The 14,712-nt window shown below is 44.5% G+C and overlaps 1 protein-coding gene across 3 annotated transcripts in view; it reads left to right on the top strand.

Annotated features, from left to right (window-relative positions):
• Positions 1-14,712, top strand: part of PTH1R (parathyroid hormone 1 receptor) — an 80,030-nt gene that overhangs the window by 31,163 nt on the left and 34,155 nt on the right. For 2 of the 3 annotated variants that reach the window (XM_069095898.1, XM_069095899.1), the window contains 2 exons: positions 9,179-9,281; positions 13,489-13,614. In XM_069095898.1, coding sequence (XP_068951999.1) covers positions 9,231-9,281; positions 13,489-13,614 — 177 coding nt within the window. In that variant the 5' untranslated portion in view covers positions 9,179-9,230. The remainder of the gene's footprint in view (positions 1-9,178; positions 9,282-13,488; positions 13,615-14,712) is intronic. The other variant, XM_069095900.1, reaches the window with a different exon arrangement.

The following is a 14,712-nucleotide window of genomic DNA, read 5'->3' on the forward strand; positions in this document are numbered from 1 at the left end:
CATGGAAGTGATTTGCCCAAGATCACATAATTAGTGAGAGGTAAAACCAATATTCATATGCAGGTGACTTTAACATCAATGGGTTTTTATTTCAAGACCACAAACCATTTCTTTTTTTTCCCCCAAGGGGGGAAAGTAAGGCAATTGAGGTTAAGTGACTTGCCCAAGGCCACACTGCTAGTTTTGTGTTAAGTGTCTGAGGTCACATTTGAACTCAGGTTCCCCTGACTCCAGGGCCCGTATTCTATTCAGTGTGCCAACTAGCTTTTCTTACAAGCCATTTCTTTAGAGCTTTCTTGCCTCCACTCTTTATCTCTTCCTATCTATCCTTCACATGCTACCAGACATCTCCTTTACCTATATATCTAGCTGGGCATTTCACTTTGCTCAAAAATCTTCAATGGCTCCCAATTGCCTCCTGAGTAAATTTCAGCCCCCTTTTTCTGGCATTCAGAGTCCTACCTGAGCTGATGCCCATTACTTCTCCATTCTCTGCATTCAGTAGGTACATATTAAAATGTTTGAATTGACTTAGATTGGACTGAATTGAATTGAATTTGCAATCCAAAACTATATAGCTATGATTTTCTTAACACTTCCTTGTGAAAAGAAGGAAGATTGAGAGACATTCTTAGAGCACATTGCAAACAGGTTAAAAATGTAAAGAAATACTTTTGGAACAAGCAGTTATCAATTCACTGAGCAATAGTAAATGCCAATAACAGGTGCACACCCTGAGATTTGTAACCAGAAGTGGTTTGCCTCAGGAGGAAGCCTATGAAATCGATAAGATCCAAGAGGCAAATCAAAAGGGTCATATTCACATGAACTAAGCCAACAGCAGGTTGACATGACGTGCATAGCCAATGGCTGAGTCCTGCAAATTTGTTTATGGAAACAAGGGGTTAGGCTGGTAATTCAGGACTGGGCATTGCCATCAGAAATTACAGCAGGATCCTGTTTACAGCGTACAGACAGTGATCAATGAAGATGATTCCAAGAAATAGCAGAATCTCTGCAACCTCATTGCAGATTGTAAAAAAAACTAGGGCCTGCAACATACCTAGCAAGATGGCCTGGTGGCTGGGATTATAGAATCCTTGACTAATCTCCATTCTAGAAATACAGATCTCAAATTATCCTGGAGAACTCAGCCAATAAACTGTATTGAAACCAGACCATTGTTACAGACAGTACTATTGCCTTGACCTAACAAAATATTTTAACCTAACAAAAATATTTAAAAATATTATTGATAGATGTCTCCATCCCAAATATGCACAATCTCCAAATGGCCTGGAATAAAATGTTTTCAAAATATAGAGACAAGGCATAAGAAATCAAAATCTTGTGGGAAAGTATAAGGTGTGTATCATTCTCATCACGCTGTCTGCTCCTGGAGTTTTACTAAGGATATTTTCAGCGTGGATGACCTGATATCCAAATATTCTTATTCAGCTACAAAAAGCAGTTATTTTCTTCACCCATGCAGCAGTCTTCAGTGAGTCACACTGAGTTAAAAGAAATAAATACTAGCAGGGTAGTGGCTTGCCCCAGGACCATTTCTACCTGAACTTTATCAAACAAGATGAGGGAATGATTATATATGAGGAAGAAGACAATGGCAGCATCTCCAATTCAGCTTATCAGTGTTGTTGATCCTTCTGACCATACAGATAAAGACTCCTTAGTAATAATAATGTTGTTGTTGAGTCATTTCAGACATGACTAACGCTTCGTGACCCCATTTAGGATTTTCTTAGCAAAGGTATTTGAGTGATTTGCCATTTCCTTCTCCAGCTCATTTTACAGATGAGGAAACTGAAGTAGACAGGGTTAAGTGACTTGCCCAGGGTCACACAGTTAGTGAGTGTCTGAGGTCAAATTTGAATTCAGGTCTTCCTGACTCCAGGCCAGCACTCTATCCACTGAGCCACCTAGCTGCCTAACAACAACTCACATTTAATGCTTTAAAATTTGCAAAGCCTTTGAAATACATTATCCCATTTGATCCTCACAATCCTGTGAAGTACAGTTTATTCTTATCTCCATTTTACAGATTAAAAAATAAATAAAAAACAGGCTTAGGCAGATTAAGTGACTTGCCCAGGGACACACAGCTAGTATCTAAAGCAGAATTTGAAACCAGCTCTTCTGACTCGATGTCCAGTATTCATGAGGGACTCACAGACCCCTGCACTTAGGAATCATATGACCTCAGATTTGGAGCTGGAAGGAACCTTTCACAGGCTATGTTGTCCAACCCCCTCATTTTAGAGATGGAGAACCTAGGGTCTAGAGGGGTAAACTGAGGAAGACATTGATAGAAGTCTTCAATTAATGGAAGGACAGTCCTGTGAAAGAGGAATCTTATTGGACTTGTGATGGTTGACCCCAGAGGGCAGAATTAGGAGGAAAGGGGAGACATTGCAAAGAAGCAAGAGTAGGCTTGGTGTGGGGAAACATTTCCTAACAATCAGAACCATCTCGGCTTCCTCCAAAGGAAGAATGAGTGAGGCAAGACCTCATCCGAGGTTCTTCAGGCAAAGGCTGGTGAGCCATGAGGGGTCGGTTTTTGTTCAGGTTGGGATTAAACCAAATGGTCTTTGAAGCTGCTTCTAATTCTGAGGTACTGAGGTTCTGGGACAGTTCCCTGTTAGCCATCAAGTGCTTTTGAAATGCGAGTGGTTTAATAATAATAGGATTCATAATTTCATGCCTATATCAATTGTAGCACTAAAGCAGCTCTAGAAAAGGGAGTTGCTACTCATTTTGTCATTATTAGTGGCCACCCTGGAGATTTTGAGAGTCTGGACTTGACCTTCCTGACCAGCCCTCTCCCCCAACTTCTAGCCCTCCTTTTCCCATGACCCCAGGTCAGCTGGAGGCCCAGAGAAAGGGGTTTCCGGGTAGGTGTGAGATCTGGAGCCTTGGTGTGAGGAAGCTCTGGGATGGTCTTAAAAGGAAGCAGCGTTAACCCTTTGGGCCCCAGAGTCATGAGTCAGATATGAATGAAGGGAGGTTTCCAGAGCCCCAGCCTTTACCTAAACACAACCTTCTCCCAGAGGAGGATTACTCAAGTCCCACTATGAGGCCTTCCTTCCAACTTTTTAGATGATGTGGCTCTCTGAATCTCATTGGGATGATACATGGTCCCCGCTTAGGAGTGGGGCATTGACTAGCCCAGGAAGAGGGGAAGGAAAGCAAAATTATATTGGTTTTTTGCATGATTATTGGCATATATTTACATTTGAGATTCTAAACCAGAGAAGATGCAATGAATATATCCCTTTGGTCTGTTCCCACAGCCAGATGGCCTCCCCTTTTTTTATATGGAAAGACACAACCAGAGGGGGGGTAACATGTGAAGGCACTGGAAATGCTCCTCACATACCCCCTCCCCCAAATATCTCCTTCACTGGCTTCTCATACTCTCTGAAATGCCAGCCTTCTTAGACTGGCAGAATGTGAGAGCTGTAGTCTTTGGCCATTAGAATGTAAACTCTTTGAGGGCAAGAGCTTTCTTTCTTTTTGCTTGTATTTGTACCCCAGGCACTTAAGGTGCTTCACAGATAGGAAGTGCTTAATGGAACGTAGAATGTTGGGAAGGACTTTATTAAAAAAAACTTAAAGCTAGAAGCAGCCTTAGAACAGAGATAGAACATAGATTGTTAAAGTTGATAAGAAACCATCTAGTCCAACTAGTCTTTAAATATCCAACCCCTGCATTTAAATTTAAATATCCAACCCAGCTGGTCTTTAAACATTCAATTTTTTTTTTTTTTGCTTTTTGGAGGGGGGAAGGCAGGACAATTGGGGTTAAGTGATTTGCCCAAGGTCACACAACTAGTCAGTGTTAAGTGTCTGAGGCTGTATCTGAACTCAGGTCCTCCAGACTCCAGGGCCAGTACCCTATTCACTGCGCCACCTAGCTGCCCCCTAAACAGCCAATATTTAAATTTAATTTAATTTAATTTAAATATCCAACCCAACTGGTCTTGAAATATCCAACCTCTGCCATTCCTTCACCTCAGGATGAATAACTTAGAGTAGTTTACAAAGTACTTTCCTCACCATAACTCTCTGAGGCAGTTGGTACCATTATCATTCTTCTCATTTTATAGTTAAGAAAACCGAGGCCCAGAGAAGAAAAAGGGAGGGTTTCAGGATCATACACCTAAAAGGGTCAATCTTCTGTCTCCAAAACCAATAAATTATTGGGGGGAAGCATGACAAGGAAGATACAAAGATAGATAAAAACAGCTGAACTTCACACCATACCTACCATTCACTCCTCAGGACAGCCCTGAGTCCCCCATGACCCTTTGCCGAAGATGTATGTTTAGCTAGGTGGTACAGTGGATGGACCACAAGGCTCGGAATCAGGAAGACCGAGTTCAAATCTGACCTCAAACACATACTAGCTGTGTGACCCTGGGAAAGCCACTTAACCCTGTTTGCCTCATTTTCCTCATCTATAATATGAACTGGAGAAGGAAATAGCCAAACTACTCCAGTGTCTCTGCCAAGTAAACCCCAAATGGGGTTACTAAGAGTTGGACACAACTGAAACAACTTACCACCAACAGCAACATATGTGTAGCACTTTGTCCCTGGTCTCCAGGGCTCTTCTAGAACCATAGTGACCCAGTGTCTCAGGAAGAGGCTGAGGAAATGGAATGTCCCCAGGCTTCATGAATGGAATGTCCCCAAGCTTCAGGGATTTGATCCCCTTGGGCTGAAAGAGTTTTCCCTGCTTATTGGAAATCTGTTGGGGACTGGGCAGGAACTGGGCTCCTCCAGGGAATGATGGCAGGGAGAATGTGGGAGGAGACACAGCCTAGAGGTCAGAGGCAAAACCTGGCTGGACCTTGGGCTTCCTCATAGACTCATGATAGAAAGCCAGAGCTGGAGGTCATAGAACTTAAGCCTAAAAAAGACTTTAGAGGTCATCTGGTCTCATGCCCTTATTTTGTAAGAGGGAGTCTCGAGAGAGAGGAAGTTACTACCCAGGTTCACACTGATAGTAGCAAAGTTAGGATTCAAGACCAGGTCCACTGGCTGTAAATCAGTATTCTTTAGACATCGTAGAATGTGAAAATTGGAAAAACTTTAAAATATGGTCTTAGGATCAGGTGGCCTGCGTTTTAATCCCAGCTCTGCTGTCTGACCTTAGATAAATCATCTCATGATTTGGGTCTCAGTTTCCCTGCATGTAAAATGAAGAGCTTGAGGTAGGTGATCTTGGAGTCTCCTTCCAGCTCTAAAATTCTATATCCTGCTCAAGCATCCTATTTTCTGTGTTCTAAGATTCTGTCTAGCTTTGACGTTTTATGAGAATTAGTAGCTTTGTGAATGAACATGGCCAAGGGATATAGGACTTCAAGGAAATTGATTAGCTTCTCTGGTGCCCAGGTTTCTTATAAACAAAAATGAGAGAGTTGGACTAGATCGCCTTTATGGACCAAGACCTGTGGTCCTCTCGGAGTCTCAGTTTCCTCATTAGTAATAATAGGATTATAGCCAGAATAGGACTGTGAGGTGGCCCCATGGCATATAGAGCGCTGGACCTGGAGTCAGAAGGACTCATCCTCCCAAGTTCAAACCCAGTCTCAGACACTTGCTATCTGCGTGACCCTGAGTAAGTCACTTAACCCTGTTTGCCTCAGAGTCTTCATCTATAAAATGAGCTGGAAAAGGAAATAGCAAACCCCTCCAGTATCTTTGCTATGAAAACTCCAAATGGAGTCGGGAAGACTCAGACAAGACTGAACAGAACCTAGAAAACCCATCTTAACAGGTTTCTTGTCAGGCTTCAGTGAGATGACTATACAAAATAGTTTGTAGACTCCAAAGTTCACAAATGTCAGTTAACACTATGATTTCAATGTCATCTTTGTATTCAATGAAGCTCAGATAGAGATGATCCTGGGACAAGTTGCCATCCTGGCATTATTCTTTTGTTGCTATGGTGAAGTGGATAGAGCACTGGAGGGCCCCAGGAAAACCTGAGTTCAAATATGACCTCAGACATTTAATAAGTTGGCCTCGAAATCCCTACATAATAGGGATTTCATATAAATTTCATATAATATATATTATATATATAAATCCATTTATATATATAATATAAATTTCATATGAATTGGCCTCAAAAGCCCTAGAAACAAGAGGGAAGTGTGATCCCCCTGGGCAAGTTGTTTAACTTGGTCTGCCTCAGTTCCCTCATCTGTAAAATGGAAATAATAATACCAGCTACCTTCCAGGTTGTTGGGAGGATCAAATGAGACATTTGTAAGGTGCTTTGCAAACCTTAACATGCTTTATAAATGTTAATTATTATTATTTAGCATTATAGGACTGTTGTACAGGTAGATAGGACTGATTTTTTTTTTAAATAATTGAATAAAAATACTAGGATGTCGTACTAGGAGAGCTGAAAGCATCCTTGGGATCACTCCAGCAGTAGACAGTATCATGTGCATGTTTGATATCTACCTCGTTCCAGTCCCTTGTGAATTTGAAGGCTTTCACTAGGTCTCTGTATTTTGAGAACCCTTCATTTTGCATATTCTTCTTCAGTATAATAGAATTTATTAAAAGAAGTTAGCTCTGAAATTTCTGTGGGTCAGTGTCATATATGGGAAGGAAGGGAGAGATCATCTGGTCTCTGCTAATATTCCAATTTCAGTAGTTTATGTGTAGAATTCTCAGGGCTACTTTGAGATTGGCATTTGTAGCAGAGTTGTATTATTTCAGGAAGAAAAGGAAGTAGAGACCCTGGTGAATGATATAAATTATGGGACCTTGAGAGTCATGCTAGGCTGTGGGTAGGCACTACACTTTTGAAACCAGCCATGATAGGTTGAACAGTTTCTACTATTTCCTTGCAAAGTCTGCATCATTAAATGAGTCTGATCTCCTTAAGAATGAGCTTTCTGTAGTTTCTCGTAGCAATGATCTGATTTCATATCCCTCTCATGAACCCCTCTGTTTCTACAAACAAATCCGTTAGACTCAGCCATTTGTTCTGTTGACATTATTATTATTGTTTAAGTTTCTCCCATATCTAAATATTTAATCCAGTAAGGAGCAATTCCTAAGAATCAAACTTTATGGATTAGGGCAGAGGAGGGGAATTGGCTTCGAAAGCCCTAGAAACAAGAGGGAAATTGCAAAATGCAGAAAGGTGGGGGTCTATAGCTGCTGAATGTTACATACACTATCAGCCACGGTTGCTTTGTGGGCCAATTTTCCTGAAATGTTTTTCTTTTCTTTTCTTTTTTCCAGGAAGAGTTTAACAGCATAGCGGGGTGAAGGGAGGGTGGATATCAGGAAATGGCTGTAGTATTTTTTTTAAAGGTATCTCTTAAGGTTTTTTGTTTTGTTTGTTTAAGGTAGAAAGGCCAATCATTGGAAGCTGCTGTGGCTCGAGGCTTTATGGTCAAGCCTAAGGCCTAGTAATGATAGCTAGCATCTAGATGGCAAACACTTTTTATGTATTATCTCATTTGATCTCACAGTTACCCAGGGAGGTGAGTACTATTATTATGCCCCAAAGTGGGGAAACTGACGATGATTTAGAGACTTCACAGCTAGTAAGTGTCTGAGGCAGGATTTCAAATTCAAGTCTCCCTGACTCCAGATCCAAAATTCTATTCATTGTACCACCTTGATGCCCCTTGGGGAAGTGGGCAGGAAGAATTTGGAGGATATGCAGAGAAGAGTCCTCCAGGATTGATTGGCAGTAATAGATCAGAAGGAGCTTTTCTCCTCTTCCTCCCCCCAACTCCCTCTGACACATTTAATAGACAGTAGGGGTATCATGAGGTAGTAGGAAAAATGCCAGCATAGGAGTCAGAAGACCAATATGGTAGCTGTGTATGACCTTGGACAAGTCATAGAATCATTGAGTAGCAAAGAAATTTAGAGGCAGTCTAGTTCAGCTGATCATGTTATTTTTTTTTCTAAGCTTCAGTTTCCCATAGAAAATGGGGGTGATCATCTTTTCACTAGTCACCTTGCCCAGTTGTTGTAAACCTTAGATTGTCAGTGTCACCTGGTTACTGAAAATAAAAGAACTTCAGAGACTGTCTAAACCTTTTTTGTGTCCTGGACCTCTCGGGCAGTCTGATGAAGGTTAGGGAACCCTTCTCTGAATAATGTTGCTAAATGAATAAAATAATATTACAATAACATACATAAATAATATAATATAAGAATATATAAAAATATACTATATATTGTGTGTGAATAATATAATAAAAATATAATCATATAAATGTATAAAATAATATTACAAATTGAAAACCGTCAAAATAATTTTCAGTTTTAAAAAGTTGCATGGACATTTAGGAGTCAAGAACCCCTAAATCCAACCTCCCTTTATTTTTCAAAGAAGGAAATTGAGACTCAGAAAAGAAAAAGTATTGGCCTAAGGCCTCACAACTGATAGGCGGCAAAGTGAGAATTTAAACCTAGGTGGCTCATTGGCTAGAGGGTGGGGCCTGCGGTCAGAAAGACCTGAAATCAAATCTAGCCTCAGACATTTACTAGTTATATGACCCTAAGTAAGCCACTTAGGGTCATATAACCTCAGTTTCCTCAACTTTAAAATAGAAATAATAACAGCACCTACCTCCCAGAGTTATTGTGACAATCAAGTGAAATAATATCTGTAAGTCATTTAGCATGGTGTCTGGAACATAGTAAGTATTATATAAATGCTTGTTCCCTACTTATTCCAAATTTAATATTCTTTCTGTGATACCACAGAACTAAACAAAGAATTAAGAAGGGTCCTTAGAAAATGAAACATGATGCCATAATGAACAGAGTTGGAAGGATCTTGGGGATCATTTGGGCTACCCCTACCCTCCTCCTTATTTTACAGACAAGGCAGTGTGGTAACAGGGATTGCCAAGTTCACAGAGTGACAAGTCAAAGCTAAGACCTGAACACTGGTTTTCCGACTCCCAGCCCAAAACCAATTCCGTTATAACAAACCTTCCAGACCTATGAATTCCCAGCAGGAACTGTCTGCTGAAGACAGGGAGGAAGCAGGAAGTCAGCACTGATCACCAGAGAAAGGTGATTCCCACACAGGGCTCCTTGTCTACTCAGGAAATCCTGCCTTCCATCTAACCTACCTACCCTTCTTCCTCCTTCCTCGATGCAGGTAGATGCCGATGATGTCATAACCAAGGAGGAGCAGATCATCCTTCTTCGAAATGCCCACGCCCAGTGTGAGCAGCGAGTCAAGGAGGTCCTCAGGGTCTCTGGTGAGTTGGGAGTTTTCCAGCATGCAGCATACCAGTGGACTTCATTTATGGACATCATCACTGCAGGGCTAGCTCTTTGCTTGTGTGCCTCCCTTCCCAGGATTCTGAGGGAAGGAGGAGCAGCTGAGAAGCCCCTTCCCAAACCAGGCTTTCTCTCTTGGGGCCCCCTCCAGACACCGGTCTTTACTGGGATGGTAGGGGACTTGAAGTCCTGTCCAGGGCATCTCCCCATCAGTCTTCTTCAGTGTGGATGCTGTGTGGATGCATGTTTGGTTATAGGTGGCAGAGCTGCATGGAAGTGTGCATAGATATGTGTGAATATAATCTCCTGGAAGGGAGACCAGTAAAGGAGTCTATTGTGGTTGATGTGAAGAGAGGGGAGAAAGTCCAGGGTGTGTGTGTGTGTGTGTGTGTGTGTGTGTGTGTGTGTGTGTGTGTGTGTGTATTGTCCCCAAGTAGGCCATGTAAAGGGCATGTCCAAGGGCCTCAGAACCCTGCTGCTCACAAAACGTTTCTCACTAACAGAGTATCTGTTCCCCAAGACATATTTTCAATGGTTGGTGGAGGAGGCATAGAATATTATTTTTCCCACATTACAGATGGGAAAACCAAGGTATAAGGACACTAAATACTTTGCCCATAGTTGCATATCTCATAGATATCAGAGAAGAACTCACACTCAGGTCTTCTGGAAGAAGTCCAGGGGTCTTTCTACTATACAGGGCTGGGGGAGTAAGGCACTGGAATCCAGCCCCATGGAAAGATCCCCAAACACCTGGCAAAGCTGTTTCCACTTGATGCTGTTGCTGGGACCCTTTCCTGTGGCCACTTAAGCCCATCCCTGGAGAGTGGGTTCTTAGAATCATAAATTTAGCATCTTAAAAGATTCTAGAATCTTGAATAACAGAATCACCAGATCTCTGAACTGGCAGGAACCTCGGAGGTTTGGGCCAACCCTGTGTGGGAATCACCTTTACATCTTCCCTGACAGAAGGACCCTCCAGCTTTGACTTAGACCCTTCCCCTGACAGGGAACTTGCCACCTCCCAGAGCAGCTTATTTTTACCCAGTTATTTTTGCCTACTTAGCCCTAGGCTTGTCCTCTGGAGCCCCAGCAGAGAATCATAATAAGGTTGTCCTAATGTCTACACATTCAGCACTCACACTGTCACACACCTCACACTTCTGAGATCTGGAAGCCTCCTCCTTCATTCACTTTAGTACCCTAGATGGGCCCATAACTTTGCTCTGCTCACACCCTAACTTCCTGAGGGCAGGGTCCTTGTCTCCTTCACTCAGTAAGGGCTCCCTAATCTTCCCCTTCTGTGCAGAGGATCCAATGGGGAAAGGACTTTGTTTCTCCCTTCAGACTGAGGACTCCCTGAGTGGCTGCTCCCCTCTCTCCCTCCAGTCCATTTATCTCCTCCTCCCCTCCCCTTTCTCCAGCTCCCTAAGGGGCCCAGACTACAATTCCAGGAAGTAGTGATTGGGGCTAATTAGACACCATTAAAACCACCAATTCTTGTCTCTCTAATATTATTAGTGGTGGCCAGGCCACCAAACAGAAGACAGACACAGCTATTTCCTCCCTTCCGTTCCTAGCCCCCCAGGGACTGGTTGGGGAGGGGGTATTAGAAGGTGATGGGGGCAGTGAGGAAATCCATAGTGCCCAATATGAGAAGAGAGAAAGGCCAATGCCCCTGTTGCCTGAAGGTGAGGGGCTTCCACAGCAAGAGTTCACTTTCCATTATCAGGGGGGGCTTGTGGGTCACTCGAGTCCTAGGGTTTTCTCTTCTGAGTCTTGGCTGCCAAGCCAAGTGTTAATCATTCCTTCAGGCTTTTGGAAGGCACAGCGAGCCCCTAGGCAGAGGGGGAGACACACCCCTCTGGTCCAAGGGGAAGACAACCTCTTCTAGCAGTGAGTCCTGGGTCTGAAAGGAGTGCACAGTCTTTGCCCTAAGGGAGCCCCATGGTCTGGGGAGGAGGGGAGACAGCCCCAGCCTCTGCCTTCTAACTTGAGAGAGTAGGGTAAGGACAAGGATTCTCCGTTCCTAGAGTAGGGCCTATAACCTGTTCTGCTGTAGAAGCCTTAGGTAAGATTAAAGGTAGTCCTGAGATGAAGCTCATGTCACATACCTGGGCTAGGCTCCAGCAGGCCTAGGTTTGTTCCCTATCTACCCTCTCTGCCTCCACCTCCAGTGAGTATCCTATAGGTGTGGGAGGGATGTGCAAGCTGAGTTGGGAGAGGAGGGCCGTCTCCAAGATTCTAAAAGGAGAGGGGTCCGAGGGCTCAGGAGGGGCAGTCTCTGACAGCGGTCAGGACTCAGCCTGGGGCTGGAGTCAGGCCTAGTGACCTCCAGGTCTCTAGGGCTCAGCCTGGGGTCCTGTAACTTGTCATTCAGAGATGGAGCCTTGACTTTCCCCTCTTCCACCCTGACTCCTCAGCGGTGGGCCATCGTTTGGACTAAGCTTACAAACCCACAACACTATGCATCCCTACACACAGACAGATCCCTTCTGGTCCCTTCCTCTTTCTTTCCATCTCTGAGTCTTTCTCTTTGTGTCTCTTCCCTGCTATTTGTTTTCGTTCCCTCTGTTTCTGCCTCTTTCTTACCTCACACACTCCTCCCCCATTTTTCTCCTCCCCCACCCACTCTAGTTTCCTCTGCTCTTCTACAAACACAATTTCCATCCAAAGACCCTCCCCCTCTCATTCCTGCCCCAGCCAGCTTGCCCAGGGCCAGACTTTTCACCCATCTCCTTCCCTTCCCAAATGTCCTCTTCAACTCTCTCTTTTCCCTCCCCCAACAACTACTCAGGGATTCCCTGAAACACCCCCCTCCTTTTAATGTGTTCCCCACCTGGCCCAAGGCAAGAGGAAAGCAACAATAATAGCAGCTTAAAAATACTACACACCAGTCTAGACAGACTCTCCCTATGTGCCTCTCTCTCTCTCTCTCTCTCTCTCTCTCTCTCTCTCTCTCTCTCTCTCACCCTCCCTCCTTTTCCCCCCTTCTCTTCCCTTCTCTATTCTCTCCTCCTCTCCTGCTCCCTCTCTCTCTCCCCCTCCCCTTTGTGGCCAGGACCCAGCCAATCCAACAGCCTCCCAGCCATCCCAATGGTTTCCAGATATTGGAGGCCCAGCAAGAGGAACCAGACTTGATGCTGCAGTGAGAAGGATTTGAGTCAGATGTGAGGAAGTCCTTTCCAATCAGGAGAAGCTGGGAATCTTCCATGCAGAGGGGTGGGAAAGGAGAACCTCAGGCATCCCTCAGATAAGGAGCCCCTTCCCCAGCAGGTACAGGGCCAAGCACCTAAGAGCAATGCTTAGCTGAGATGGGAGCTGGGTTGGGGTGAGCCCTGAAACAGATCTGCCCCCCCCCATCCCCATGCCCTGCAGTCGAGGGTCTGGCAGCTGGATCGGAGGGAGGAGCTTACAGAATGCCGGCACTCTTCAATTCTGTGCCTAGAACCCATCCCTGGAATTCTCGTCGCCCTCCTTTGGACATCATCTCTACTCAAGCCACCTCAGTCCTTGACAACAGACACACAACCTCTAACTTCACTTTTCTCCCTAACCTTGCCCTCCCCCCCTTTACTTCCTCGATGTTGGGATTCAGTTTAATTAAATGATTGATCAGTCAATCGATCACATGTTCAGGCAGTTTTCTTTTAATGACACAGACCTTTAACTCTTTTTTTTTTTTAAGCAATTGGGGTTAAGTAACTTGCTCAAGGTTACACAGACAGGTGTTTCTGGGTGGGTGCTAAGTATCTGAGCCTGGGATTCAATCCCCAGGTCATCCCGACACTGGGGCCAGTGCTCTTACTCGCTGTGCTACCTGGCTGCCCCAGACTTTTAACTCTTTAACTGACACAGGAGAATGGTTGACCCCATCATTGCCTCTATTTATTTTTGCTTCTCAATCCTTCCCTACCCCCTTGCAACTAATCAGAAGGCCTTCTACAACCATAATGCTTAGTGACCCCCACCCCTGGGAGTGCATCTGTAGACCCACACTCAGTGGGGTCTAACACATCTCCACGGCACTGTGGGGTCATTTTGTTCAAACCCCCGACTCTGGGAAGATAGTCCCATATTGATCAGATGGGAGGCAGTAGAGTTTGGGGTTAGGGGAGGCAAAGAGGCCAGTTAGAGACCTCGTGCAGAATAATCACACATACACACACCCTGTTTATCTGCCAGAACTTGCTGAATCAGCCAAAGACTGGATGTCAAGGTCTGGAAAGGCAAAGAAGGAGAAACCTGCAGAAAAACTTTATTCCCAGGCAGAGGAGGCTGGGGAAGTGTCTGACGGGAGCCGGCTCCAGGGTAGGTACCACCCCCACAGGCCACTGTTTCCTGGGGGCAGGTGGGCAGGAAGGCCTCACACTGGGGCACCCAGGTCCTGACTCTTTCTATTCTGCCACCTTGCCCCTTTATTGACTTCTCTGTGTATCTAATAGTAGCCCGATCTGTGATAGAAAGAAGCAATGACAAATAATGGAGACAGTATGAAGTAATAGAGAGAGCTCAGGACTGAGTGAGAACACCTGGATTTTAGTAATGGTTCCACTACAGCACTGCTTTCTGACCTCTGGCAGGTCACCTCCCTCCTTTGGACCTTCATTTCCCCCTTTGTAAAATGAGGGGTTGGGAGTATGTGACACTTTAAGGTCTCTCACAGATCCAGGATCCCAAGACGTATAACTTAGTATTTTCCTGGGTTTGCTTAAAATGGGTGACTAAACATGTACGAAGTAAAGGGGGCTTAAGGAGTTGGTAGAAGTGATTAAGGATAAAAGGGGACCCGAATGGGGACTCCCAGAAGTCTGCAGGGAAGGCTTCCTGGAGGAGATGATCCTTGAGCTGGAATAGGAAGGATGAAAAAGAGTGAGGGAAGCAGAGAGGGCAAAGGGTGGGAAAGCTTCATCTGCAGGTTGTTAGACATGTAAGGGACCTGGGAGCTCATTGATTCCAACCCCTTCATTTTATAGATGGGAAAACTAAGCCGCAAAGATGGAAAATACCTTCTTCAAGGTCACACAGTCTCAGAGCCAAGATTTGGTCTCAGTAACTTGGCAGAGTAGGGGGCACTGATTTAGTCTCCACATTATTTGGGGAGGGGGAGAAGGGGAACAGCTTATGGACCAGAAAAAGAGATTTTCTGGATAAGATAGAAACACAAATATTCAGTGTAAGCATTGATTTTAAATACATTTCAACGATCTGGTCATTTGGGAGTAGGGAGGGGGAAGAGAGAGCCAGCCTTCAGAAGCTGGAAGAGGCCACTCCCTGTGGGATTAATCCTGAAAGCCTCCCTGGAAGAGATCTCAAGCTAGAAAGAGGTAGAGGAACAGAAGGACAGCTGGGAAAATTTTGGCCTGGGTTGAAAAAGAGAAAAGGCCCAGAAAGGGGACATAGTTCCAG

This window comes from Petaurus breviceps, unplaced genomic scaffold (assembly GCF_028583685.1).
Source record: "Petaurus breviceps papuanus isolate PSGF00001 unplaced genomic scaffold, PetGlider_PUasm1.0 227, whole genome shotgun sequence".
Lineage (NCBI taxonomy): Eukaryota > Metazoa > Chordata > Mammalia > Diprotodontia > Petauridae > Petaurus > Petaurus breviceps.